The sequence below is a fragment of the Ascaphus truei genome, chromosome 5 (assembly GCF_040206685.1).
Source record: "Ascaphus truei isolate aAscTru1 chromosome 5, aAscTru1.hap1, whole genome shotgun sequence".
Taxonomy (NCBI): Eukaryota; Metazoa; Chordata; class Amphibia; order Anura; family Ascaphidae; genus Ascaphus; species Ascaphus truei.
In genome coordinates this window covers 190,962,138-190,988,247 of record NC_134487.1, presented here as the reverse complement: position 1 = coordinate 190,988,247, position 26,110 = coordinate 190,962,138, and the positions used below count along the sequence as shown (strand labels likewise).

General features: G+C 47.1%; 1 protein-coding gene across 2 annotated transcripts in view; it reads right to left on the bottom strand.

Moving 5' to 3' along the window:
* The window catches only part of C5H8orf58 (chromosome 5 C8orf58 homolog), a 69,149-nt gene that overhangs the window by 8,763 nt on the left and 34,276 nt on the right, over positions 1 to 26,110 (bottom strand). The window contains exon 1 of one of the 2 annotated variants that reach the window (XM_075601472.1): positions 1,744 to 1,926. The exons of the other annotated variant lie outside the window; for it this stretch is intronic. Within the exon in view, the coding sequence (XP_075457587.1) occupies positions 1,744 to 1,792 (49 nt within the window). The 5' untranslated portion in view covers positions 1,793 to 1,926. Of the gene's footprint in view, positions 1 to 1,743; positions 1,927 to 26,110 lie in introns of those variants that run through there. 2 annotated transcript variants of the gene reach the window in all.

Here is a 26,110-nt window from a genome sequence, read left to right as displayed (position 1 = left end):
ATATTCTGTGGGATTTGTCATAGCTCTTTTTTTGCCCCATTTTTTCAGGTGAAAGCTGAATACCCAGTAAGTATCTTATAAGGCTGAGTCCCCGCTGACGCTGAGCGCGCTCATGCTTGGAGAGCGCTCCAAGCGTGAGCGCCGGGTGTCCGGCTTGTACGCGCGCGGAGGAGAGGGGGTGTGCATTGCGGGTAGTTCAGCGCGTGGGTAAGTATAGATTTTTTGTTTACCTAAGCGCCGATCACGGCTGAGCGTGTGTGCACGCGCACGAGCGCCGCGCGCACCGCGTGAGCGGGTACTTACATATATCAATATATGCAAAACAGAAAGTGAATCCCTGCGCTTCTCCCATAGGGATAGCAATCAATGGGGAATATATATATATATATATATATATATATATATATATATAGTGTAAATACCTATAAGAAAAAAGGAGACTTTTGGTATACATCCTTTGATCAAAGGATGTATACCAAAAGTCTCCTTTTTTCTTATAGTTATTTACACATATATATATATATATATATATATATATATATATATATATTCCCCATTGATTGCTATCCCTATGGGAGAAGCGCAGGGATTCACTTTCTGTTTTGCACATTTGTATGGCCATTTCCTTCACTAGCTGCATGCTCTTTACATGGAGAAGCGCAGTGATTATATTTGTTTTACATATATCAATATATGTAAGTCTCCTCCGCAAGCGCTGCCTGATCAGCCCGATCAGCGCTCGCGGGGACGTAGGCTGAGGACCCGCTGCGGACGGCCGCGTGCGCACAGACGGATGGACCGGGGGGGGGGGAGGCAGCATGGAGAGCAAGCGGCAGAGGGCATATGTGGGGGCTCGCTGCACCCTCTTGCAGCCCGGGAGACCCCCGCTGCAGCCCTCCGCTCAACCCCCCCCCCCCCGCTACAGCTCCCGCTCCCTACAGAGTGAAGGTAGCGGTCAATTGCCTCTCAACGCACCGCCTGCATGCAGTGCGGGCGCGCTGACTGAGGCAGACGTTACAGATTAGTACAGCGACTGTACTAAACACAGAGTATTATCCCCGGCCGAAACGCAGACTTTTACACATGCTAATGTAGACACAGGTGTAGTGGTTAAGGTGTTGGCCCTAAATACATAGACGAGTGACTTTGATTCTGGCCTAAACCTCTGACAATGGATTGGTAAATCCCATGAGTGACCTCTCTTCTGGCAGAAATATGCAGAGCAATATCTGAACAATACCTGTTCCCTGCCAGAGACCTGCAGAGCATCGCACCACTAACCCCTTGCCTGCCAGAGAGATATACACGCTCTATGCCCAGGACATACTTGAAAACGAGAGGTAACTCTCAAATGTATTACTTCCTGGTAATATGGTCAGAGGTTTTAGTCTTGCACACCATAAATGCTATAATATTAGCAATATACTTGCGTTTAAAGCACCGGTGCTCCTTGGTTCAGGAAAAAAGCTGTCTGGTGTATTCTCAGGATACATGTAAGTAAGTAGAGGATCCAGGGCACTCCGGGATTTGCAAAAAAGAATTGAGTGTGCCACTAAGAGAATAAATTCTTCTTTGCAAATCCGAAGTGCCCTGGATCCTGTACTTACTTCCTGATAAAACATTTTATAAATAAATAAAATACATAGCAGCACTCCATTAACCCTGGCCAGACCTGCAGAGGGGCACCCCATGAACCCCTTCCCTGCCAGAGACCTGCAGCATATCGCTCCATGAACCCCTCACCTCCGTTCCATAGCGTCCCCAGTGTCAGCTTCCTGTGCCTGCTCAGCATCTTCCAAGCAGGTGGCTGGTGGATGTGTCCTGTACACAGAGTCTCCCAGTGTGTGAGAGAGAGAGAGAGAGAGAGAGCTCAGGCTGTGTGTGTGAGAGAGAGCGAGCTCAGGCTGTGTGTGTGAGAGAGAGAGAGCTCAGGCTGTGTGTGAGAGAGAGAGAGAGCTCAGGCTGTGTGTGAGAGAGAGAGAGAGCTCAGGCTGTGTGTGAGAGAGAGAGCGAGCTCAGGCTGTGTGTGTGAGAGAGAGAGCTCAGGCTGTGTGTGAGAGAGAGAGCGAGCTCAGGCTGTGTGTGAGAGAGAGAGCGAGCTCAGGCTGTGTGTGAGAGAGAGAGAGAGCTCAGGCTGTGTGTGAGAGAGAGAGAGCTCAGGCTGTGTGTGTGAGAGAGAGCTCAGGCTGTGTGAGAGTGTGGAAGACTCCGAATAAAAGCCCCTCTGTGTGTGTCTCTGGGAGGGGTCTGTCATATCAGCTGGCTGGGGTGGGAGGTATTACGGGGGTGTTAAGCTGTTAATGGGATCTCATTCCTTGGGAAATCTTTTGTCTTTTTAGACCCCCGCCCTAAAGGGGAAAAAAACAAAACACCACACAGCTCTGATCTTTGTCATATTACAGCTACTGCTATATGTCTCATGGCTGGGAACTGCAGAGCTGACACTCTAATACAGATACAATACAGGGAGAAGAGGGGATGCTAATACAGATACAATACTGGGAGAAGACCTGACACTCTAATACAGATACAATACAGGGAGAAGAGGGGATGCTAATACAGATACAATACAGAGAAGAGATGACACTCTAATAATGATACAATACAGAGAGAAGAGATTACACTAATACAGATACAATACAGGGAGAAGAGCTGACACTATAATACAGATACAATACAGAAAGAATGTGTGACACTAATACAGGTATAATACAGGGAGAAGAGCTGACACTCTAATACAGATACGGGGTGAAGAGCTGACACTAATACAGATACAATGCAGAGTGAAGAGCTGACACTCTAATACAGATACAATACAGAGAGAAGAGCGGATGCTAATACAGATACACAAGGAGAAGACCTGACACTTACAGATACAATACAGAGTGAAGAGTTGACACTCTGATACAGAGTGAAGAGCTGACACTCTAATACAGATACAGAGTGAAGAGCTGACACTCTAATACAGATACAGAGTGAAGAGCTGACACTCTAATACAGATACAGAGTGAAGAGCTGACACTCTAATACAGATACAGAGTGAAGAGCTGACACTAATACAGATACAGAGTGAAGAGCTGACACTAATACAGATACAGATTGAAGAGCTGACACTCTAATACAGATACAGAGTGAAGAGCTGACACTCTAATACAGATACGGAGTGAAGAGCTGACACTAATACAGATACGGTGTGAAGAGCTGACACTCTAATACAGATACGGGGTGAAGAGCTGACACTCTAATACAGATACAATACAGGGAGAAGAATTGACTGTAATTTACCACTTTATATTAGAGCCCCAAATAAATGCATGTAACTGCCCTCAACCCCCCCACACCACCGGCAAATATATCAAAGAATGTCAATGAATGTATATAATGCATACATATCATAATTATACAGTATGTACATATCATTTTGTTGTGTGTGTGTATATATATATACACATACATATACATACGTATACATATATACATACAACTTATCTATCTCATACTGTCTCTCTATGTCTTCCACATGCTGTCTCCTGTGTGTCTCACTCTCATCCTGTGTATCCCTGTCCCTCCCTCTCTCTGTCACATGCTCTCTCCCAGTCTCTATTCTCTGTCTCTCCCCAGGGTAGATGTCACCTAATGTCCTGTGAAAGCCTCTTTGTCTCCAAACTATAGGGGGGAGAGGGGGATTCTTATGTAATTTCGCATGTCCAGTCTCAGGAAGAGTCTCTTAATGCACATGCACAGCCTTACGCCTGCCTATTCACAGAGCAGTATCTGCACTATACACAGTGTGTATCTGCACTATACACAGTGTGTATCTGCACTATACACAGTAGTATCTGTATTATACACAGTGTGTATCTGTATTACACACAGCAGTATCTGTATTATACACAGCAGTATCTGTATTATACACAGCGTGTATCTGTATTATACACAGCAGTATCTGCATTATACACAGCAATACAGATACACTGTGTATAATACAGATACTGCTGTGTATAATACAGATAATGCTGTGTATAATACAGATACTGCTGTGTATAATACAGATACACACTGTGTATAATACAGATACTGCTGTGTATAATGCAGATACTGCTGTGTATAATGCAGATACTGATGTGTATAATACAGATACTGCTGTGTATAATACAGATACACACTGTGTATAATACAGATACACTGTGTATAATACAGATACTGCTGTGTATAATGCAGATACTGCTGTGTATAATGCAGATACTGCTGTGTATAATACAGATACTGATGTGTATAATACAGATACTGCTGTGTATAATACAGATACACTGTGTATAATACAGATACACTGTGTGTAATACAGATACACACTGTATATAATACAGATACAGCTGTGTATACTACAGATACACACTGTGTATAATACAGATACTGCTGTGTATAATACAGATCCTGCTGTATATAATACAGATACACGCTGTGTATAATACAGATACACGCTGTGTATCATACAGATACTGATGTGTATAATACAGATACACACTGTGTATAATACAGATACACGCTGTGCATAATACAGATACACGCTGTGCATAATACAGATACACGCTGTGTATAATACAGATACACGCTGTGTATAATACAGATACTGCTGTGTATAATACAGATACACGCTGTGTATAATACAGATACACGCTGTGTATCATAGAGATACTGATGTGTATAATACAGATACACACTGTGTATAATACAGATACACGCTGTGTATAATACAGATACACGCTGTGCATAATACAGATACACGCTGTGTATAATACAGATACACGCTGTGTATAATACAGATACTGCTGTGTATAATACAGATACACGCTGTGTATAATACAGATACACGCTGTGTATCATAGAGATACTGATGTGTATAATACAGATACACACTGTGTATAATACAGATACACGCTGTGTATAATACAGATACACGCTGTGTATAATACAGATACACGCTGTGTATAATACAGATACACGCTGTGTATAATACAGATATACGCTGTGTATAATACAGATACACGCTGTGTATAATACAGATACACGCTGTGTATAATACAGATACACGCTGTGTATAATACAGATACTGCTGTGTATAATACAGATACACGCTGTGTATAATACAGATACACGCTGTGTATAATACAGATACACGCTGTGTATAATACAGATACTGCTGTGTATAATGCAGATACTGCTGTGTATAATGCAGATACTGCTGTGTATAATGCAGATACTGCTGTGTATAATACAGATACACGCTGTGTATAATACAGATACTGCTGTGTATAATACAGATACACGCTGTGTATAATACAGATACACGCTGTGTATAATACAGATACACGCTGTGTATAATACAGATACACGCTGTGTATCATAGAGATACTGATGTGTATAATACAGATACACACTGTGTATAATACAGATACACGCTGTGTATAATACAGATACACGCTGTGCATAATACAGATACACGCTGTGTATAATACAGATACACGCTGTGTATAATACAGATACTGCTGTGTATAATACAGATACACGCTGTGTATAATACAGATACACGCTGTGTATCATAGAGATACTGATGTGTATAATACAGATACACACTGTGTATAATACAGATACACGCTGTGTATAATACAGATACACGCTGTGTATAATACAGATACACGCTGTGTATAATACAGATACACGCTGTGTATAATACAGATATACGCTGTGTATAATACAGATACACGCTGTGTATAATACAGATACACGCTGTGTATAATACAGATACACGCTGTGTATAATACAGATACTGCTGTGTATAATACAGATACACGCTGTGTATAATACAGATACACGCTGTGTATAATACAGATACACGCTGTGTATAATACAGATACTGCTGTGTATAATGCAGATACTGCTGTGTATAATGCAGATACTGCTGTGTATAATGCAGATACTGCTGTGTATAATACAGATACACGCTGTGTATAATACAGATACTGCTGTGTATAATACAGATACACGCTGTGTATAATACAGATACACGCTGTGTATAATACAGATACTGCTGTGTATAATACAGATACACTGTGTATAATACAGATACACGCTGTGTATAATACAGATACACGCTGTGTATAATACAGATACACGCTGTGTATAATACAGATACACGCTGTGTATAATACAGATACACGCTGTGTATAATACAGATACACGCTGTGTATAATACAGATACTGCTGTGTATACTACAGATACACACTGTGTATAATACAGATACTGCTGTGTATAATACAGATACACTGTGTATAATACAGATACACGCTGTGTATAATACAGATACACTGTGTATAATACAGATACACGCTGTGTATAATACAGATACACGCTGTGTATAATACAGATACTGCTGTGTATAATACAGATACACTGTGTATAATACAGATACACGCTGTGTATAATACAGATACACTGTGTATAATACAGATACACTGTGTATAATACAGATACACTGTGTATAATACAGATACACTGTGTATAATACAGATACACTGTGTATAATACAGATAATACTGTGTATAATACAGATACACGCTGTGTACTTGTCATCACGGACCATTATAAGAAATATTGGAGTATCAAACTCCCTAGCGGCGCACTTCAGCCGAATCCAGCAGAAATACAATTGTAATTGTTTCTTTATAGTACTTCTCAGGGACGTCCCATATGTGGATTTTAACCCCATGTTGTCTCACAAATAAATAATACAGTGTTAAAGTCTCCCCAATAGCCTCTGGCCCGAGGAATATCTTGCATGGGGTAAACTTATGAATGAAATAAACTCACTGTTTGAGAGGAAGGGCTCCTGGACGTCAGCGTGCTCCAACCAGGATAAACGTGGATAGAAGATAGGAGAAGAACTCAGGCGGTGCATCTGCTCCGGAGAAGAAATGCTGCAGACCGGGACTCCATGGGCGTCCACAGAAATTTTTTCTGGGGGGGGCATAATTTTAATGACCAGTGCCCGGCGTGAAAGTGGTGGTGAGTGCACCGTGGCGAGCGAGCCCGACCAGCATAAGGGGGGTTCCCCCTCCCCCCCCCCCCGGGAAAATTTTGAAAAGAAAGTGGGCAAATGGTGCATTTTCAAGCAAATTTGAGAAAGCTTGAAGGTTAATAAAGCAATATTAAATATTAAAAAAACACCATTGCATGCAGTTGCACCACATTATTCATACACACACTCTCCCCCCCTTTGCATCTCCCATCTCTCTCCCCCCCCTGCATCTCCCATCTCTCCCCCCCCTGCATCTCCCATCTCTCCCCCCCTCTGCATCTCCCATCTCTCCCCCCCCCCTGCATCTCCCATCTCTCCCCCCCCTGCATCTCCCATCTCTCCCCCCTCTGCATCTCCCATCTCTCTCCCCCCCTGCATCTCCCATCTCTCCCCCCCCCTGCATCTCCCATCTCTCTCCCCCCCCTGCATCTCCCATCTCTCGCCCCCCCCTGCATCTCCCATCTCTCTCCCCCCCCTGCATCTCCCATCTCTCTCACCCCCCTGCATCTCCCATCTCACTCCCCCCCTGCATCTCCCATCTCTCCCCCCCTGCATCTCCCATCTCCCCCCCCCTGCATCTCCCATCTCTCTACCCCCCCCTGCATCTCCCATCTCACTCCCCCCCTGCAACTCCCATCTCTCCCCCCCTGCATCTCCCATCTCTCTCCCCCCCTGCATCTCCCATCTTTCCCCCCCCTGCATCTCCCATCTCTCCCCCCCTGCATCTCCCATCTCTCTCCCCCCCTGCATCTCCCATCTCACTCCCCCCCTGCATCTCCCATCTCACTCCCCCCCTGCATCTCCCATCTCTCTTCCCCCCCTGCATCTCCCATCTCTCTCCCCCCCTGCATCTCCCATCTCACTCCCCCCCCTGCATCTCCCATCTCACCCCCCCCCCCTGCATCTCCCATCTCTCCCCCCTCTACATCTCCCATCTCACGGTGAGAGTGATTAGGGGTGCCGGGGTGCAGGAGGGAGGGCCAGAGGGAGAGTCTGGGTGCTGGATGGGGAGTTACAGCGCGGGAGAGCGGGAGGGCACGTGGCGGCCCCCACCCCTGCCCCCCCCAACCTCCCCATCCCCAATCTCCCTCTCTCCCCCGCATCTCCATCTCTCCCTGGTCCCACGGGTCCCTACCGTATGCGGCCACGGGTTCAGACGGACGGTGAGGCTGGAATGAAACAGACGGTTCGATCGAGGTGCTGGCTGGTGTGCAAAAGCGCGGGAGAGCGTGGCGGCCCCCACCCCTGCGTGACTGCTGCTGTCTACTTTCGCTAAAGCCCCGCCTCCCATCCAATCCCGGGCCGCGGCCCAGCATATTTTATTAAATTAATGCGAGGATCCCCCCCCTGCAGGCGCCCATGCGGGACTCCTTACTAAAGTTATTTGACCAGTAAGGAGTCCCGGTCTGCAGCATTTCTTCTCGGGAGCAGATGCACCGCCTGAGTTCTTCTCCTATCCACTATCACGGACCATTACACAAGATATGCCCAAGCTTTCCCGACCAAAGACCAGACGGCCATCACAGTGGCAAAAATACTGTGGGAAAGGTACTTCATGCACTATGGCTTGCCCACTCGCCTTCATTCCGACCAAGGCTGGGATTTTGAAAGCAAACTGATCCGGGAGCTACTTAAAATTCTGAACATTACCAAGTCTCGAATCACACGGTACCATCCGGAGGGGGACGCTCTGCCGGAGAGATTCAACAGATCATTATTGGACATGCTCAGAACGTTGCAAGGTGCGCAGAAGACAGAGTGGAGCCAGCATGTGGAAGCTTTGGTACATGCGTATAACTGTACCCGACATGAGTCCACAGGATTCTCACCCTACTTTCTTATGTTTGGACGAGAAGCCCGGCTGCCTGTGGATGTGCGGCTGCGTATCAACCGATGGGATACACCACATGACGCACTTCAAATTCGTGCAAAGACTCCAGGAAAGCCTGCAACAGGCTTACCAGCCAGCTGAGAAGTCTGCGGCTCGACTCAACGCCAGCAACAAAAGGTGCTATGACCACAAGGTCAGATACCGGGAAATCCGTCCGGGAGATGCAGGACTTCTCCGCAATTTAGGAATTCCCGGGAAACATAAACTTCCTGACCGTTGGCGTGACGGTGTTTATGAAGTAGAGTCACAGATGCCGGGCCTCCCGGTCTTCTGTATAAAAGACACGGATGGTCAGGTAAGGGTCTGGCACCGTAACCGTCTTCTCCCCATTCCAGAAGTGGGGAATGACGAAGCAGAAATACCGGCTACACCCCTGGACAGTGAGCCGGATCAAGTAAATGATGGCCCCGAAACTATCTCTGAGACCACTAATGATCACCCAGAGGGTGAAGAGACTATTAATGAGTCAATTGAGGATCCTATGGAGGGACCCACTCAAAGGGGACCCCAAAATCCTGGAGCACCTCCCGGAGGAGCTATGGGTAAGGGGCCCCAATGACAAATGCCTTCTAGGGTGGCTCCAACGAGTCAGTCTCTGGATCCACAAAGCTTTGTACCCCAAAGAGACTGTTCAGAGACATTTTTCCCCTCAAGGGAAGAGGCTGAGCTTCAGGACTACACTTATTACTCCCCCGAGGGAGTTGCTGAAGAACAGCTCCGACGGAGCCAAAGATACAGGCCTCCCCCAACAAAGATGACCTATGATCAAATTGGGGCACCCCACTATGAGGCTCAGCAGTGGTCTCGGAGCAAAATCCAATCTGTGATTGTAATGCTCACAGAATTGTGCAACATTGTTTAGAGTCAATTCAATGTGATAAGTTGTGCATATTATGTCTTCCATTTTTATTGTGTAACTTATGTATATAGTTATATTGCTGTGCGACGCTGTTCCCAAGCGGGTATGTTGGTATTTTCACCAGGGGGAGAGTATAGCAGAGTTCCCCTTGTGCCCTGCGCTCCTTTACCTCCCGGCGCGGTCGCGCCTAGCAGCGGAGGAAGGGACAGGTGTGGGCGGCACTGTAGGGGAGTAGGGAGTGTCGAGCGGCTCGCCAGAGGCTCTGGCGGCTTCCTTCGCAGGGTGCCGCGATCTTGGGCTATGTTGCGCAGGCGCGAGGTGCCGCGCATGTGCAGTACAGGTGCGCAAGACGCAATGGTCATAGTAGGCTCTTTGGGGAACTACAATCCCCAGCAGCCCCTGGGGCTGCTAACCACATGGGCTGCAGCAGCCAATAGCAAACCGGATTCCCCTGCTCACTCTTGGATACATTTTGCGCGTTGAGACCACGCTAGGTAGTCGGTGCTGGGACAGGATAGGGGTCGGAGGTTCGTGCAGGGGTCTGTGACCCTCTGCACTGGGCCAGATATCCCCCTAGGCCCCAGCTAGGCCACGACTCCTATATCCAGATTGTGGCTGCTACAGGGACAGGCCCTTAGGTAGGGACACCACTCCATTAGCTGCTTGAGATTAGGGACACAGCCACGACGCTGCGCAACCCTGAGGATTGTGATCTGGGACCAGATAATCCTGCTCGGTATAGAGACTATGTGGGACACTCCAGCTGGACACCACCCACATGGAGGCGGACTCATCATGGATGACATCGTGGGATCGGCGGATCCCATCGTTCCTCCAGTCAGCGCGCCCGGGTGCAGGAGCACCCGGCAGGTACCTATACACCAAGTGCACCAACCATTGCTACACTTCATCTAGTGGGCCGCGCGGTCTCACACATTGGGGTTGGGTGTGGGACTCTTGGGACACGGTGTGGGTTACACGGTGGTGGATTACAGCCGTGTGAGGCGTGTGGGTAGTTGTACCTCTTAATCATTATAGAACTGTAAAACATACAGGACACCTACAAGCTCATATTGAACCCCCAAAATAACCACAACATATATATAAGCATATAAGTGTCACAGAGGACTGCTACTGGGCATGGCAATATATATTTAAAACCAGAGACAGAACATGAAACACAGACAGAGCTCAGTGCACATCCAGTGAAACTCATACACGGTAACAGTGCCTAAATATATATGTATAGACATCTATTAAATAAAATGGTCTTTTAGTTTAACATTTTGGCCAAAGTGTTGTAAGCTCTTGAGCCACTACACGGCAGACCACATCTCAAGGATACCTAACACTAATATAAATTCTTAATAACCTGTGCATTACCAGGAAGAATGATTTATAATAAATCTGTCAAAATTAGTTGCATAGTTCTAAGTCTGATTGAAGCTCTTATTAATCTGTACATTACCAGGAAAAGCACTCTGTATCAGATTTGTCACAATCAAACTTCAAGCAAGCAAGTTCCCCTGAGAGTGGGAGATGCAATTGAGTGAGCTTTTAACCATTTAAATGTGGGAGGGGGTGAGCTACAATTAGGTAGCAGGTTGCCACCCTTCAATCAGCTAAGACCAGCTGAACAAGAATTATAAAACATACAGGACACCTACAAGCTCATATTGAACCCCCAAAATAACCACAACATATATATAAGCATATAAGTGTCACAGAGGAGTGCTACTGAGCATGGCAATATATATTTAAAACCAGAGACAGAACATGAAATACAGACAGAGTTCAGTGCACATCCAGTGAAACTTATACACGGTACAGTGCCTAAATATATATGTATAGACATCTATTAAATAAAATAGTTTAACATTTTGGCCAAAGTGTTGTCAGCCCTTGAGCCACTACAAGGCAGACCACATCTCAAGGGTACCTAACAATAATATAAATTCTTAATAACCTGTGCATTACCAGGAAGAATGATTTATAATAAATCTGTCAAAATTCGTTGCATAGTTCTAAGTCTGATTGAAGCTCTTATTAACCTGTACATTACCAGGAAAAGCATGTAATACAGATAATACAGATACCGCTGTGTATAATACAGATACCGCTGTGTATAATACAGATACTGCTGTGAATAATACAGATACACTGTGTATAATACAGATACTGCTGTGTATAATACAGATACACACTGTGTATAATACAGAAACACTGTGTATAATACAGATACTGCTGTGTATAATGCAGATACTGCTGTGTATAATACAGATACTGCTGTGTGTAATACAGATACACACTGTGTATAATACAGATACACACTTTGTATATTACAGATACTGCTGTGTATAATACAGATACACACTATGTATAATACAGATACTGCTGTGTATACTACAGATACACTGTGTATAATACAGATACACTATGTATAATACAGATACACTGTGTATAATACAGATACTGCTGTGTATAATACAGATACACTGTGTATGATACAGATACACTGTGTATAATACAGATACTGCTGTGTATAATACAGATCCTGCTGTGTATAATACAGATCCTGCTGTGTATAACACAGATACTATTGTATATAATACAGATACTGCTGTGTATAATACAGATACACACTGTGTATGATACAGATACTCTGTGTATAATACAGATCCTGCTGTGTATAATACAGATCCTGCTGTGTATAATACAGATCCTGCTGTGTATAACACAGATACTATTGTATATAATACAGATACTGCTGTGTATAATACAGATACACACTGTGTATAATACAGATACACACTGTGTATAATACAGATACACACTGTGTATAATACAGATACTGCTGTGTATAATGCAGATACTGCTGTGTATAATACAGATACTACTGTGTATAATACAGATACTGCTGTGTATAATACAGATACACGCTGTGTATAATACAGATACTGTACACTGTGTATAATACAGATACACACTTTGTATAATACAGATACTGCTGTGTATAATGCAGATACTGCTGTGTACAGTATAATACAGATACACACTGTGTATAATACAGATACACGCTGTGTATAATACAGATACACGCTGTGTATAATACAGATACACGCTGTGTATAATACAGATACACTGTGTATAATACAGATACACACTGTGTATAATACAGATACACTGTGTATAATACAGATAAACCTGTGTATAATACAGATACACTGTGTATGATACAGATACACTGTGTATAATACAGATACTGCTGTGTATAATACAGATCCTGCTGTGTATAATACAGATCCTGCTGTGTATAACACAGATACTATTGTATATAATACAGATACTGCTGTGTATAATACAGATACACACTGTGTATGATACAGATACACTGTGTATAATACAGATCCTGCTGTGTATAATACAGATCCTGCTGTGTATAATACAGATCCTGCTGTGTATAACACAGATACTATTGTATATAATACAGATACTGCTGTGTATAATACAGATACACACTGTGTATAATACAGATACTGCTGTGTATAATGCAGATACTGCTGTGTATAATACAGATACTACTGTGTATAATACAGATACTGCTGTGTATAATACAGATACATGCTGTGTATAATACAGATACTGTACACTGTGTATAATACAGATACACACTTTGTATAATACAGATACTGCTGTGTATAATGCAGATACTGCTGTGTACAGTATAATACAGATACACACTGTGTATAATACAGATACACGCTGTGTATAATACAGATACACGCTGTGTATAATACAGATACACGCTGTGTATAATACAGATACACTGTGTATAATACAGATACACACTGTGTATAATACAGATACTGCTGTGTGTAATGCAGATACTGCTGTGTATAATACAGATACACGCTGCGTATAATACAGATACACACTGTGTATAATACAGATACACTGTGTATAATACAGATACACGCTGTGTATAATACAGATACACGCTGTGTATAATACAGATACACGCTGTGTATAATACAGATACACGCTGTGTATAATACAGATACACTGTGTATAATACAGATACACTGTGTATAATACAGATACACACTGTGTATAATACAGATACACGCTGTGTATAATACAGATACACGCTGTGTATAATACAGATACACGCTGTTTATAATACAGATACACTGTGTATAATACAGATACTGCTGTGTGTAATGCAGATACTGCTGTGTATAATACAGATACACGCTGTGTATAATACAGATACACACTGTGTATAATACAGATACACTGTGTATAATACAGATACACGCTGTGTATAATACAGATACACGCTGTGTATAATACAGATACACGCTGTGTATAATACAGATACACGCTGTGTATAATACAGATACACTGTGTATAATACAGATACTGCTATGTATAATATAGATACACTGTGTATAATACAGATACACTGTGTATAATACAGTATCTGTATAATACACAGCAGTATATCTTATACTATATTAGTGAAAGCACTGTATGCCTGCCTGCCTGTCTGGATGTCCGGTGTCCCTAGGGGAAATCTCATTGGTCCCTTGGGCCGCCCGCCCCCGCACACCTCTCATTGGCCTGAGGCGGAGTGACGGGCCACACACACACACACACACACACACACACACACACACACACACACACACACACACACACACACACACACACACACACACACACACACACACACACACACACACACACACACTCCACCCTCCTCAACACACACACACTCCACCCTCCTCAACACACACACACTCCACCCTCCTCAACACACACACACACACTTCACCCTCCTTAACGGCTGCCCGGCCTTGACCCCCCCCCCCGCCCTTCCCGGCGGCTGGCCCGCAACAACGGAACCCCCCCTATCACCACTCCGCGGGACCTCAACATCACCCTCTCTCCCGGTGCTCACCCTCTCTCCTGGTGCTTACCCTCTCTCCCGGTGCTCACCCTCTCTCCCGGTGCTCACCCTCTCTCCCGGTGCTCACCCTCTCTCCCGGTGCTCACCCTCTCTCCTGGTGCTCACCCTCTCTCCCGGTGCTCACCCTCTCTCCCGGTGCTCACCCTCTCTCCCTGTGCTCCCTCCCACAGACCGCTCCCCCCCCCCCCCAAGAGCACGCTCTCGCCGCTCTCACCTTCAGACCTAGAGGCCGCGCCCCCCATCCCCGCGAGCGCTGCTCCGGCTCTCTCAGTCGGGAGCTGTACGGGCCGGCTGCCCACACTACCTCCTCACCTGAGCGTCTCAGCTCCGCATTGCCGGGGGGAACGGAGACCGCCGAGGAACCCGAGGAGGAGCGCGGCCCGGTGTGAGGTAAGTAACCGCAGGGGAAGGGATCTTTCACCCCCCCCCGGCCCGGCCCTTCACCCCCCCGGCCCGGCCCTTCACCCTCCCCCCCCGGCCCTGCCCTTCACCCCCCCATGCCATGCCCTTCACCCCCCCCCCGGCCATGCCCTTCACCCCCCCCCGGCCATGCCCTTCAGCCCTCCCCCCCCGGCCATGCCCTTCATCCCCCCTGGCCCTGCCCTTCACCCCCTCCGGCCCTGCCCTTCACCCCCACCCTCCCTGCCCTTCGCCCCCCCCCCTCCCTGCCCTTTGCCCCCTCGCCCCCCTCCCTGCCCTTTGCCCCCTCGCCCCCCTCCCTGCCCTTTGCCCCCTCGCCCCCCTCCCTGCCCTTTGCCCCCTCGCCCCCCCTCCCTGCCCTTTGCCCCCTCGCCCCCCTCCCTGCCCTTTGCCCCCTCGACCCCCTCCCTGCCCTTTGCCCCCTCGCCCCCCTTCCTGCCCTTTTCCCCCTCGCCCCCTCCCTGCCCTTTGCCCCCTTGCCCCCCTCCCTGCCCTTTGCCCCCTCGCCCCCTCCCTGCCCTTCGCCCCCTCGCCCCCCTCCCTGCCCTTTGCCCCCTCGCCCCCCTCCCTGCCCTTTGCCCCCTCGCCCCCCTCCCTGCCCTTTGCCCCCTCGCCCCCCTCCCTGCCCTTTGCCCCCTCGCCCCCCTCCCTGCCCTTCGCCCCCCTCCCTGCCCTTCGCCCCCTCGCCCCCCTCCCTGCCCTTCGCCCCCTTCCCTGCCCTTCGCTCCCCTCCCTGCCCTTCGCCCCCCTCCCTGCCCTTCCCCGCCTCTCCACGCCCCCCGCCCCAGCAATCACGGGCAACGCCGGGTTTATCAGCTAGTGTATTATAAAGTTTGTATCTGCATTATACACAGTGTATCTGTATTATACACAGCAGTATCTGTATTATACACAGCAGTATCTGTATTATTCACAGCAGTATCTGTATTATACACAGTGTATCTGTATTATACACAGTTTGTATCTGTATTATACACAGCATTATCTGTATTATACACAGCAGTATCTGTATTATACACAGCAGTATCTGTATTATACACAGCGATATCTGTATTATACACAGCGGTATCTTTATTATACACAGCGGTATCTGTCTTATACACAGTGTATCTGTATACTGTATTATACACAGCACTATCTGTATTATACACAGCAGTATCTGTCTTATACACAGTGTATCTGTATACTGTATTATACACAGCACTATCTGTATTATACACAGCAGTATCTGTCTTATACACAGTGTATCTGTATACTGTATTATACACAGCACTATCTGTATTATACACAGTGTGTATATGTATTATACAGTGTGTATCTGTATTATACACAAAGCCGTGTGTGTATCTGTATTATACACAGAGCATTGTGTGTATCTGTATTATACACAGAGCAGCGTGTGTATCTGTATTATACACAGAGCAATATATGTATCTGTAGTATTATACACAGAGCAGTGTGTGTATCTGTATTACACACAGAGCAGCGTGTATCTGTATTATACACAGAGCAATGTATGTATCTGTATTATACACAGAGCAATGTATGTATCTGTATTATACACAGAGCAATGTATGTATCTGTATTATACACAGAGCAATGTATGTATCTGTATTATACACAGAGCAATGTATGTATCTGTATGTAGCACACTTTCCTCCACCCCATGGTAGATAAGGCATCTTCGGTGTATGTGGTGCTTTACCTGTGGCTCACAGGAGGCATGAACCTCCGCCGCTGGGAGCCTGGGGTGTACCTGATTCGATAGGTGACAGCGCCTCCACCTGTACGAGATCCTAACTAAGTGGGATAACCCCGTTCAGGAACAAATAATGGTAACACACAGATTATAACAATAACCTTTACTGCGACACATAGATATCTTATCACTTCTATAATGACTAAGAGGTACAACTACCCACACGCCTCACACGGCTGTAATCCACCACCGTGTAACCCACACCGTGTCCCAAGAGTCCCACACCCAACCCCAATGTGTGAGACCGCGCGGCCCACTAGATGAAGTGTAGCAATGGTTGGTGCACTTGGTGTATAGGTACCTGCCGGGTGCTCCTGCACCCGGGCGCGCTGACTGGAGGAACGATGGGATCCGCCGATCCCGCGATGTCATCCATGATGAGTCCGCCTCCATGTGGGTGGTGTCCAGCTGGAGTGTCCCACATAGTCTCTATACCGAGCAGGATTATCTGGTCCCAGATCACAATCCTCAGGGTTGCGCAGCGTCGTGGCTGTGTCCCTAATCTCAAGCAGCTAATGGGGCAGTGTCCCTACCTAAGGGCCTGTTCCTGTAGCAGCCACAATCTGGATATAGGAGTCGTGGCTTAGTTGGGGCCTAGCGGGATATCTGGCCCAGTGCAGAGGGTCACAGACCCCTGCATGTACCTCCTACCCCTATCCTGTCCCAGCACCGACTGCCTAGCGTGGTCTCAGCGCGCGAAATGTATCCAAGGGTGAGCAGGGGAATCCGGTCGCGCTATTTGCTGCTGCAGCCCATGTGGTTAGCAGCCCCAGGGGCTGCTGGGGATTGTAGTTCCCCAAAGAGCCTACTATGACCATTGCGTCTCGCGCACCTGTACTGCGCATGCGCGGCACCTCGCGCATGCGCAACATAGCCCAAGATCGCGGCACCCTGCGAAGGAAGCCGCCGGAGCCTCTGGCGAGCCATTCGACGCTCCCTACTCCCCTGCAGTGGCGCCCACACCTGTCCCTGCCTCCACTGCTAGGCGCGACCGCGCTGGGAGGTAAAGGAGCGCAGGGCACAAGGGGAACCCTGCTATACTCTCCCCTGATGAAAATACCAACATACCCGCTTGGGAACAGCATCGCACAGCAGTATAACTATATACATAAGTTACACAATAAAAATGCAAGACATAATATGTTCAACTTATCACATTGAATTGACTCTAAACAATGTTGCAGAATTCTGGGAGGATCACAATCACAAATTGGATTTTGCTCCGAGACCACTGCTGAGCCTCATAGTGGGGTGCCCCAATTTGATCATAGGTTATCTTTGTTGGGGGAGGCCTGTATCTTTGGCTCCATCTGAGCTGTTCTTCAGCAACTCCCTCGGGGGAGTAATAAGTAAAGTCCTGAGGCTCAGCCTCTTCCCTTGAGGGGAATAATGTCTCTGAACAGTCTCTTTGGGGTACAAAGCTTTGTGGATCCAGAGGCTGACTCGTTGGAGCCACCCTAGAAGGCGTTTGTCATCGGGGCCCCTTACCCATAGCTCCTCCGGGAGGTGCTCCAGGATTTTGGGGTCCCCTTTGAGTGGGTCACTCCATAGGATTCTCAGTTGAATCATTAATAGTCTCTTCACACTCTGGGTGATCATTAGTGGTCTCAGAGATAGTTTCGGGGCCATCGTTTACTTGATCCGGCTCACCATCCAGGGGTGTAGCCGGTATTTCTGCTTCATCATCCCCCACTTCTGGAATGGGGAGAAGACGGTTACGGTGCCAGACCCTTACCCGACCATCCGTGTCTTTTATACAGTAGACCTGGAGGCCCGGCATCTGTGACTCTACTTCATAAACACTGTCACGCCAACGGTCAGGGAGTTTATGTTTCCCGGGAATTCCTAAATTGCGGAGAAGTCCTGCATCTCCCGGACGGATTTCCCGGTATCTGACCTTGTGGTCATAGCACCTTTTGTTGCTGGCGTTGAGTCGAGCCGCAGACTTCTCAGCTGGCTGGTAAGCCTGTTGCAGGCTTTCCTGGAGTCTTTGCACGTATTTGAAGTACGTCGTGTTGTGTATCCCATCGATTGATATGCAGCCGTACATCCACAGGCAGCCGGGCTTCTCGTCCAAACATAAGAAAGTAGGGTGAGAATCCTGTGGACTCATGTCGGGTACAGTTATACGCATGTACCAAAGCTTCCACATGCTGGCTCCACTTTGTCTTCTCCGCACCTTGCAACGTTCTGAGCATGTCCAATAATGTTCTGTTGAATCTCTCTGGCAGAGCGTCCCCCTCCGGATGGTACGGAGTGATTCGAGACTTGGTAATTGTATACGGACGTTCACAGAGGTACACAATTGGAGACTTTTTGTAAGATGAAATTATAACAAGGCTTTACTGTGCCTTTTCCTTTTCATCAGGAAACCATCCAAACACAGGGGGGGGAACAAAGCTTCTATTCACTTGTGAATATTTCTAGTGAAATCCTATGCAATTAATTCACATCTCCCTTAGTTAAGCATTTCTCCCAGCCCCAAACACATAGCATGAAATAAGCAGATATAAGAAGTCTCTTAAGAATGAAAGTCTTATCTGTTAGCTGCTGTAGAGTAAGCTTCTCTGCTCTCCTGGAACCGCACCCGTGTGTGTACAGAAAATGTCAGCATCCAGGTTTAGAAGTCTTATTTGTCAGCTCCAGAGATCTGTGTTCTCTTGGTCAGTCTCTCCTGGGAGACTCAAGAACCACTGCTCTGTCTCCAAAGTTCAGCTCACAAGTGAGCTAAGGAGTCACTTCCTGTCTCACAAGACAGACTTTTCTAAGCAATCAGGTAGGTGGGGTTAGTTAATTGCTTACCAGCAGTTAACCACCACACTGCTGGATTAGAGGCACATTTGTGAACAGGGATAAGTCCCCTGTTACATACCTCCCCTGTTTGTGGGAAGCTTGGGCTTACCACGGCCAAAGCCCATCCTTCCACTCTCATTCGAGATCTTTCTGTGACTTGAATGAGAGTGGATGGAGGAAGAGAACCCTCTGTCCCGCTGGGATTGGAGCCCTTTCTCCAGTTTATTTTTGTCTCCTCCCGAAGGTGCTTGAGATCAGCACTCCTCAGTCGCTCGAGGAGGACTTTTCCCAAGTAAAGTCTGTATGGCAACAGTTGTAGAGCAGTTAGGACTAGCCCTTAGAGTTTTCCGCTTTTGAAGCGGTCTTTCTGCACCTCCTCCACACAACGGAGTCGCCAGTTCAGCTTCTTTGGGACTGAGTTGCACCTCCACCGCCCTTTTCAGAGAACGTCCTATCTTTTCAGCTTCCTCAGCTAAGGATTCCTCTGGCTTTGATTCTGCACTCCTACCTCTGTTTGTTGCCTGTTGGGCAGCTGTAGATTTGGCTAGTGCTTTCTTAGGTGGCTCAAACTTCATAATCTTGTTTTGAAGATGCGTATAGTCCCCAACTCTTACTGTACCCTTGTCCTCACGGCATTAGTTACTGTGGGATACTGGTGCTTGGGCAGAGCCAATACCTTTTTCCGTATTGGAGGAATCTGTAAGTTACTGGTCTGCAGAGTCTCAACCTGTTTGAGTGCGTTTGAGTGCGTCTTGCAAGTCTCTTCTCAGGGAATTTTTCTGCGCAGTTTGCTTTCTCTGAGTCTGTATCAGTGTCTCCTTCATATTCTGGAGCTCTGTAATTTTTGTTGTTAAGGTTGCCGCTGCGTCTGTTTTCTCCTTGGTATACTGACTCAAGGGAATGGAACAGTCTCTCTGTCTCTCCAGCTCTTGCTCCAGTTTCTGAGCCTTCTCACGCTCCCTCTCAGACAGAGTCACCTGGTATCGAAGCTCCGCCTCCAATGATGCTCTGAAGACATGCAGCGTGGCCTTTAGCTCCTCATACTGCTCTGTGGGGACGTACTGGGTATTCAGACGTTCCTGCAGCGTGTGCTGCTTTTCCTCAGCATACTGGAGGTGTGTACGCAGACCTTGCAGTTGGTTCTGCAGTCGGTGCTCTGCTTCAAACTTTTCCTTGACTTCTTCTGTCAACTGAAAATTTTCTTCTTTCAGTTTTAAGTTTTCTCTTTTTAATCTTGAATTTTCTCCTTTTTCAGTCTCTGTATTCTTCAGGGCCTCTTTGCAGTCCTCCTTCCATTTACGCACATCCGCTTTGAGAATGACAATCTCCTGGCGTGAGACTTCCTTCTCTAGGTTGAGGGTCTGAAGCTCCTTCTGAGAGACTTTGAGATCTGTATCAAGATTGACAGTAGTTTCTTTAGCAATGTCCAGCTCCTCAGTGAGACTGTGTAGTTCTTTTCTGGAAACTTCCAGGTCTGTGCGGCAGCTGTTGGTCTCATGATGTGAGGCATCCAGTGCTCTGCGGAGTGTCTGAACCTCTTTCTGGAAGACTGTCATCTGCTTCAGTGCCTCCTCATACTTCCATTTTAGCGTAGCCACCATTTCATCAGATGGGCTCTGCTTTTCATCCATGGCGGAAATAGTAGCCTTTGCAGTTTCTAGCTCAGTCTTGAGATCGTCCAATGGCTGTCCTGGCTAAAGAGTACATTGCGAGCACATATTCCTGTAGCTTCACGTTATTTTTCTGTAGATCTGTGTAACCATCTTCCTTTTGTTTCAATTGTTCACGGAGTATATCACAGTCATGCCTGGCATTTTTCAGGGCATCTTCAGGGCTGGTCAAGGGATCGTCACTCACTGGTTCCGGCTCCACTTCCCTGGGATGGTTGGTTGAGGGTTCCTCACTGTTGGCACCGGACAGACACTTCTTTGGGGTACACGATTTCTGCCTTGGGCCCTCTGGATATTCGGTTATCCGCGGAACGAATTTTCCATTTTCTCTAGGCTACAGGGCAACTCGGTCCCCCTTTTTCTCCACAGGATCTGCGGACGTGTCTGTTCCTTCTACGGTAAGTGAAGAACCGCTTTTCTTTTTCCGCCTTTTTGATTTGGATGACACCGTCCCTTCAAGGATATTGGGGTCTCCATCTTCATTTGAAATTTTAGCAGCGTCACTGGATCCACCCGGCTTTTCTTGCAACTGTAATAGCTGACGGAAATATTCGGTGATCCACTGCTCCCGCTCTGTCTCCTGCTGTTCATATTCGTCATCAAAGGGAGCGGTCTTTTCTGTTCGTGCCGAGTTCAGGCACCCCCACCATTCTTGGGGTATTTTGTGGGTATGACTCGGTTCGGGTTCCCCGTAAGAGATGTCTTCCTCTTTATTGGACTGGAAGGGCCACTCTTCCGTGGGGTAGGGTTCATTACAGGAACGCTGCATCTTGTCCTCCATTTTTAGGCTATCAGGTGTAATTTTCTTCCTGACCTCAGGGGGCGCTATTGCAGCTGTTGCTACTGTATTTGCTAGAACAACCAATTGTGGTAGTCCTACAGATGGGCATATTTTGCTGGTAGAGGTCGTAGCTCTCACAGGCATCTCTGTAGACTTTTCTTTCTTGGATAATTTTTTTATTTCAATATCAGCAGTACTGTGCATGCATTTTCTCTTATCAGGTATACAAGATGTGCAGTTGCTAGGTAAAAAAAAGTCTATTTGCTTTACACCATTTACTTGCTAGGAGTAATCTCTCATTAGGTATGCTGAATGTGTAGTTGCTAGGAAAAAACTTCTGTTTGCTTTACACCATTTACTTGCTAGGTGCAATCTCTCCACTTCAGCAACAGAATTTGGTTTTCTGCCTGAGTTCAGTAATTTTCAGTCTCATCTTTGGGTATTATGGCATTCACACTTCACACTTTGGGTTTTGCTCCCAAGATATATATATAGGCAGACTTTTTTACTTGCAGAAAAAAAAAACATTCTTTGCAGTGGACTATTTCTTTCATTCCCGGCAGGGTGACTCAACACTCAGCAATTGGCTTTTGAAATACCTTTTACACAGTTCAGTAATCCCTTTTCCCCCTATAGGGCAATTTTACACTCAGCATTTGTTTGCTAAAAATTCCCCTGCTTCAGCACAGTCTTGTATCAATTTTCACACTTTTCTGCATATACTCCATTCACAGCTGATAGCCCTATGCGGTGTGGCAACCTTTATTTGGAAAATAAGTACCACTCATGGGTCACCATCTGTATTCACTGTTTCAGCGAATCTTTTTGAAAACAACAAACACCTATCCCTTTTTAATGGCTGACTCACTTCTTGAACCCTGACTATGGCTGGAAGGCAAAACCCCTATTTCAATGACCATATTACACTTTGTGATAGGCAAATAAGTTTTAGCTGTTTCAGCAGTCTCTCTCCTCTTGGGATTGGGGCAAAGAGTCCATCTGTGGTTTTGTAAGTTTCAGTGGTGAATATCCCTTTAACTCTGATCTCTGCTGCATGAGGTTTTTTTTTCTAAGTTGCTCAGACTTGTTTGTAGGCAAAAAGCATAAAAAAAAATTTCACATAAAAATCTCCGGTCCTTTTTAACTTCAAAGACACCTCTCATCTCACTTCGGACACCATATGTAGACGGACGTTCACAGAGGTACACAATTGGAGACTTTTTGTAAGGTGAAATTATAACAAGGCTTTATTGTGCCTTTTCCTTTTCATCAGGAAACCATCCAAACACAGGGGAGGGGGGGGGGGGGGGAACAAAGCTTCTATTCACTTGGGAGTATTTCTAGTGAAATCCTATGCAATTAATTCACATCTCCCTTAGTTAAGCATTTCTCCCAGCCCCAACATAGCATGAAATAAGCAGATATAAGAAGTCTCTTAAGAATGAAAGTCTTAGGCCTCGGTCCCGCTGCGCTCGGTGGCGCGGGCAGCCACACGCGAGATCCCCACCAGCAGGGGAATCCTGCGGAGCCGGTCCCAGTCCCCCCTAGCTGCACAGCTTACTACACGCTGTGGCGCGTCAGCCGCTATGGGATACAAGAGAATGGTGTTCCCTAGCGTTGACGCGTCACGTGGTGTGGCTGTGAGCCAATGGGGAGGGGAGGCTTCGGGAGGAGGAGAGGCTTCGGGGAGCGGGGAGGAGTGTGGAGTGACAGCAGCTTGAGTGCCTGTCTGTGTGTGTGTCTGAGTGCGTGCCTGTCTGTGTGTGTGTGTGTATGTGTGTGCCTGAGTGCGTGAGTGCCTGCCTCTGTGTGTGTGTCTGAGTGCGTGCGTGCCTGTCTGTGTGTGTGTGTATGTGTGTGCCTGAGTGCATGAGTGCCTGCCTCTGTCTGTGTGTGTGTGTTGCTTTACTTACCCGAGCCATGGAGGGAGGGGGGGAGAGTAGCGGGTCCCTCCGCTAAAGCCATGCCCCCCCTCCCGCTCAAGCCTCCCACTCCCGTCCACCTCCTGCTCCGGCTCCCACTCCCTACAGACCGCATATCGCGGTCTGTGTATGTCAGCGCCCCGCCTGTCTGCAGTGCGGGCGCGCTGACTCTGGGAGCGGGGCCTTAGCCTTATCTGTTAGCTGCTGTAGAGTAAGCTTCTCTGGTCTCCTGGAACCGCACCCGTGTGTGCACAGAAAATGTCAGCATCCAGGTTTAGAAGTCTTATTTGTCAGCTCCAGAGATCTGTGTTCTCTTGGTCAGTCTCTCCTGGGAGACTCAAGAACCACTGCTCTGTCTCCAAAGTTCAGCTCACAAGTGAGCTAAGGAGTCACTTCCTGTCTCAGAAGACAGGCTTTTCTAAGCAATCAGGTAGGTGGGGTTAGTTAATTGCCTACCAGCAGTTAACCACCACACTGCTGGATAAGTCCCCTGTTACAGTAATGTTCAGGATTTTGAGTAGCTCCCGGATCAGTTTGCTTTCAAAATCCCAGCCTTGGTCGAAATGAAGGCGAGTGGGCAAGCCATAGTGCATGAAGTACTTTTCCCACAGTATTTTTGCCACTGTGATGGCCTTCTGATCTTTGGTCGGGAAAGCTTGGGCATATCTTGTGCAATGGTCCATGATGACAAGTACGTTACCGATACCTCGGCTGTCTTGCTCAATACACAGGAAGTCCATGCATACCAAGTCCATGGGGCCCGAGCTCTTCAGGTGAGCCATTGGTACGGCTCGAGTAGGGAGAGTCTTGCACTGAATACACCTGGAGCACCGCCTACAGTGTCGATCCACCGCCACGTGCATTTTTGGCCAGAAGAACCGGTCTCTGATGAGGCCAAGGGTCTTCTCCACACCAAGATGTCCATGCTCGTCATGCAAGGCTTTCAGGACCATATGTTGTAGGTTCCTGGGAAGAACCAGTTGTCTTCTATCTGGGTGATTATGGTATTGCACCACCCGATAGACTAACTCATTGTCAATCTCGAACTTATCCACCTCCCACATGAGAATGGCGACCATGTCCCGGGAGCACTTTTAGAAGGCCAGGCTTTTTCTTCAGGATGGCTTGGCAAATGATTCCAGCTATGGGATCCCAGGTCTGTTATCGGATCATATACTTCCACATTATGATCTTGTCGTGTGTGATATTCATCCCTTCTGGGTCACAGTAAGTGGTGGGGATGGCTTTCGATTGACATCCTAAGGAGTCCACGACTCTTAATTCTGAAAAGACCACATTAGTGCCCAAGATAGCTGCAGTGCTGCACATAGCTCGTATCCCGGGTCCAGGGATCTCCTCCCAGAGATCCTCATTTGGAGGGGTGCTCAGTCCAGGTCTTCGGGATAGGGCACACACTCCGATATTCATAGGCCCTGGTTTATATTTGAGAGTAAACTGTTAATTTGATAGAGCCAGCCATCAGTGGCCGGTAGCATCCAACTTGGCTGAGGTCAAAATGTATGTCAGCGGGTTGTTATCCGTTCTTACTTCGAAAGTAACCCCATACAGGTAATCATGGAGTTTATCTACGATTGCCCATTTGAGAGCGAGAAACTCCAGCTTGTGTACAGGATAATTCTGCTCGCTGGGAGTCAGACTGCGGCTCAGGTCGACTACTGGTCGGAGCCCTCCGGGGTGCTTCTGGTGTAAGACTGCACCTAGACCGCTGAGACTCGCGTCTATATGGAGGAAATAGGGCTGCTCTGGGTCGGCATAAGCGAGGACAGGGGCCTTTGTTAAGCTCCTCTTCAGGTCCCGGAAGGCCCGCTCACAATCGGTTGTCCACTTATCCTCGAACGGTTGCTGAGCGGAGGCCCTGCGCCCTGTGTCTTCAGGGTATATTTTGAGGAGATTGTGGAGAGGCTTGGGCTTGCTTGAATACCCTTCCAAAAAGTGTTGATAGTAGC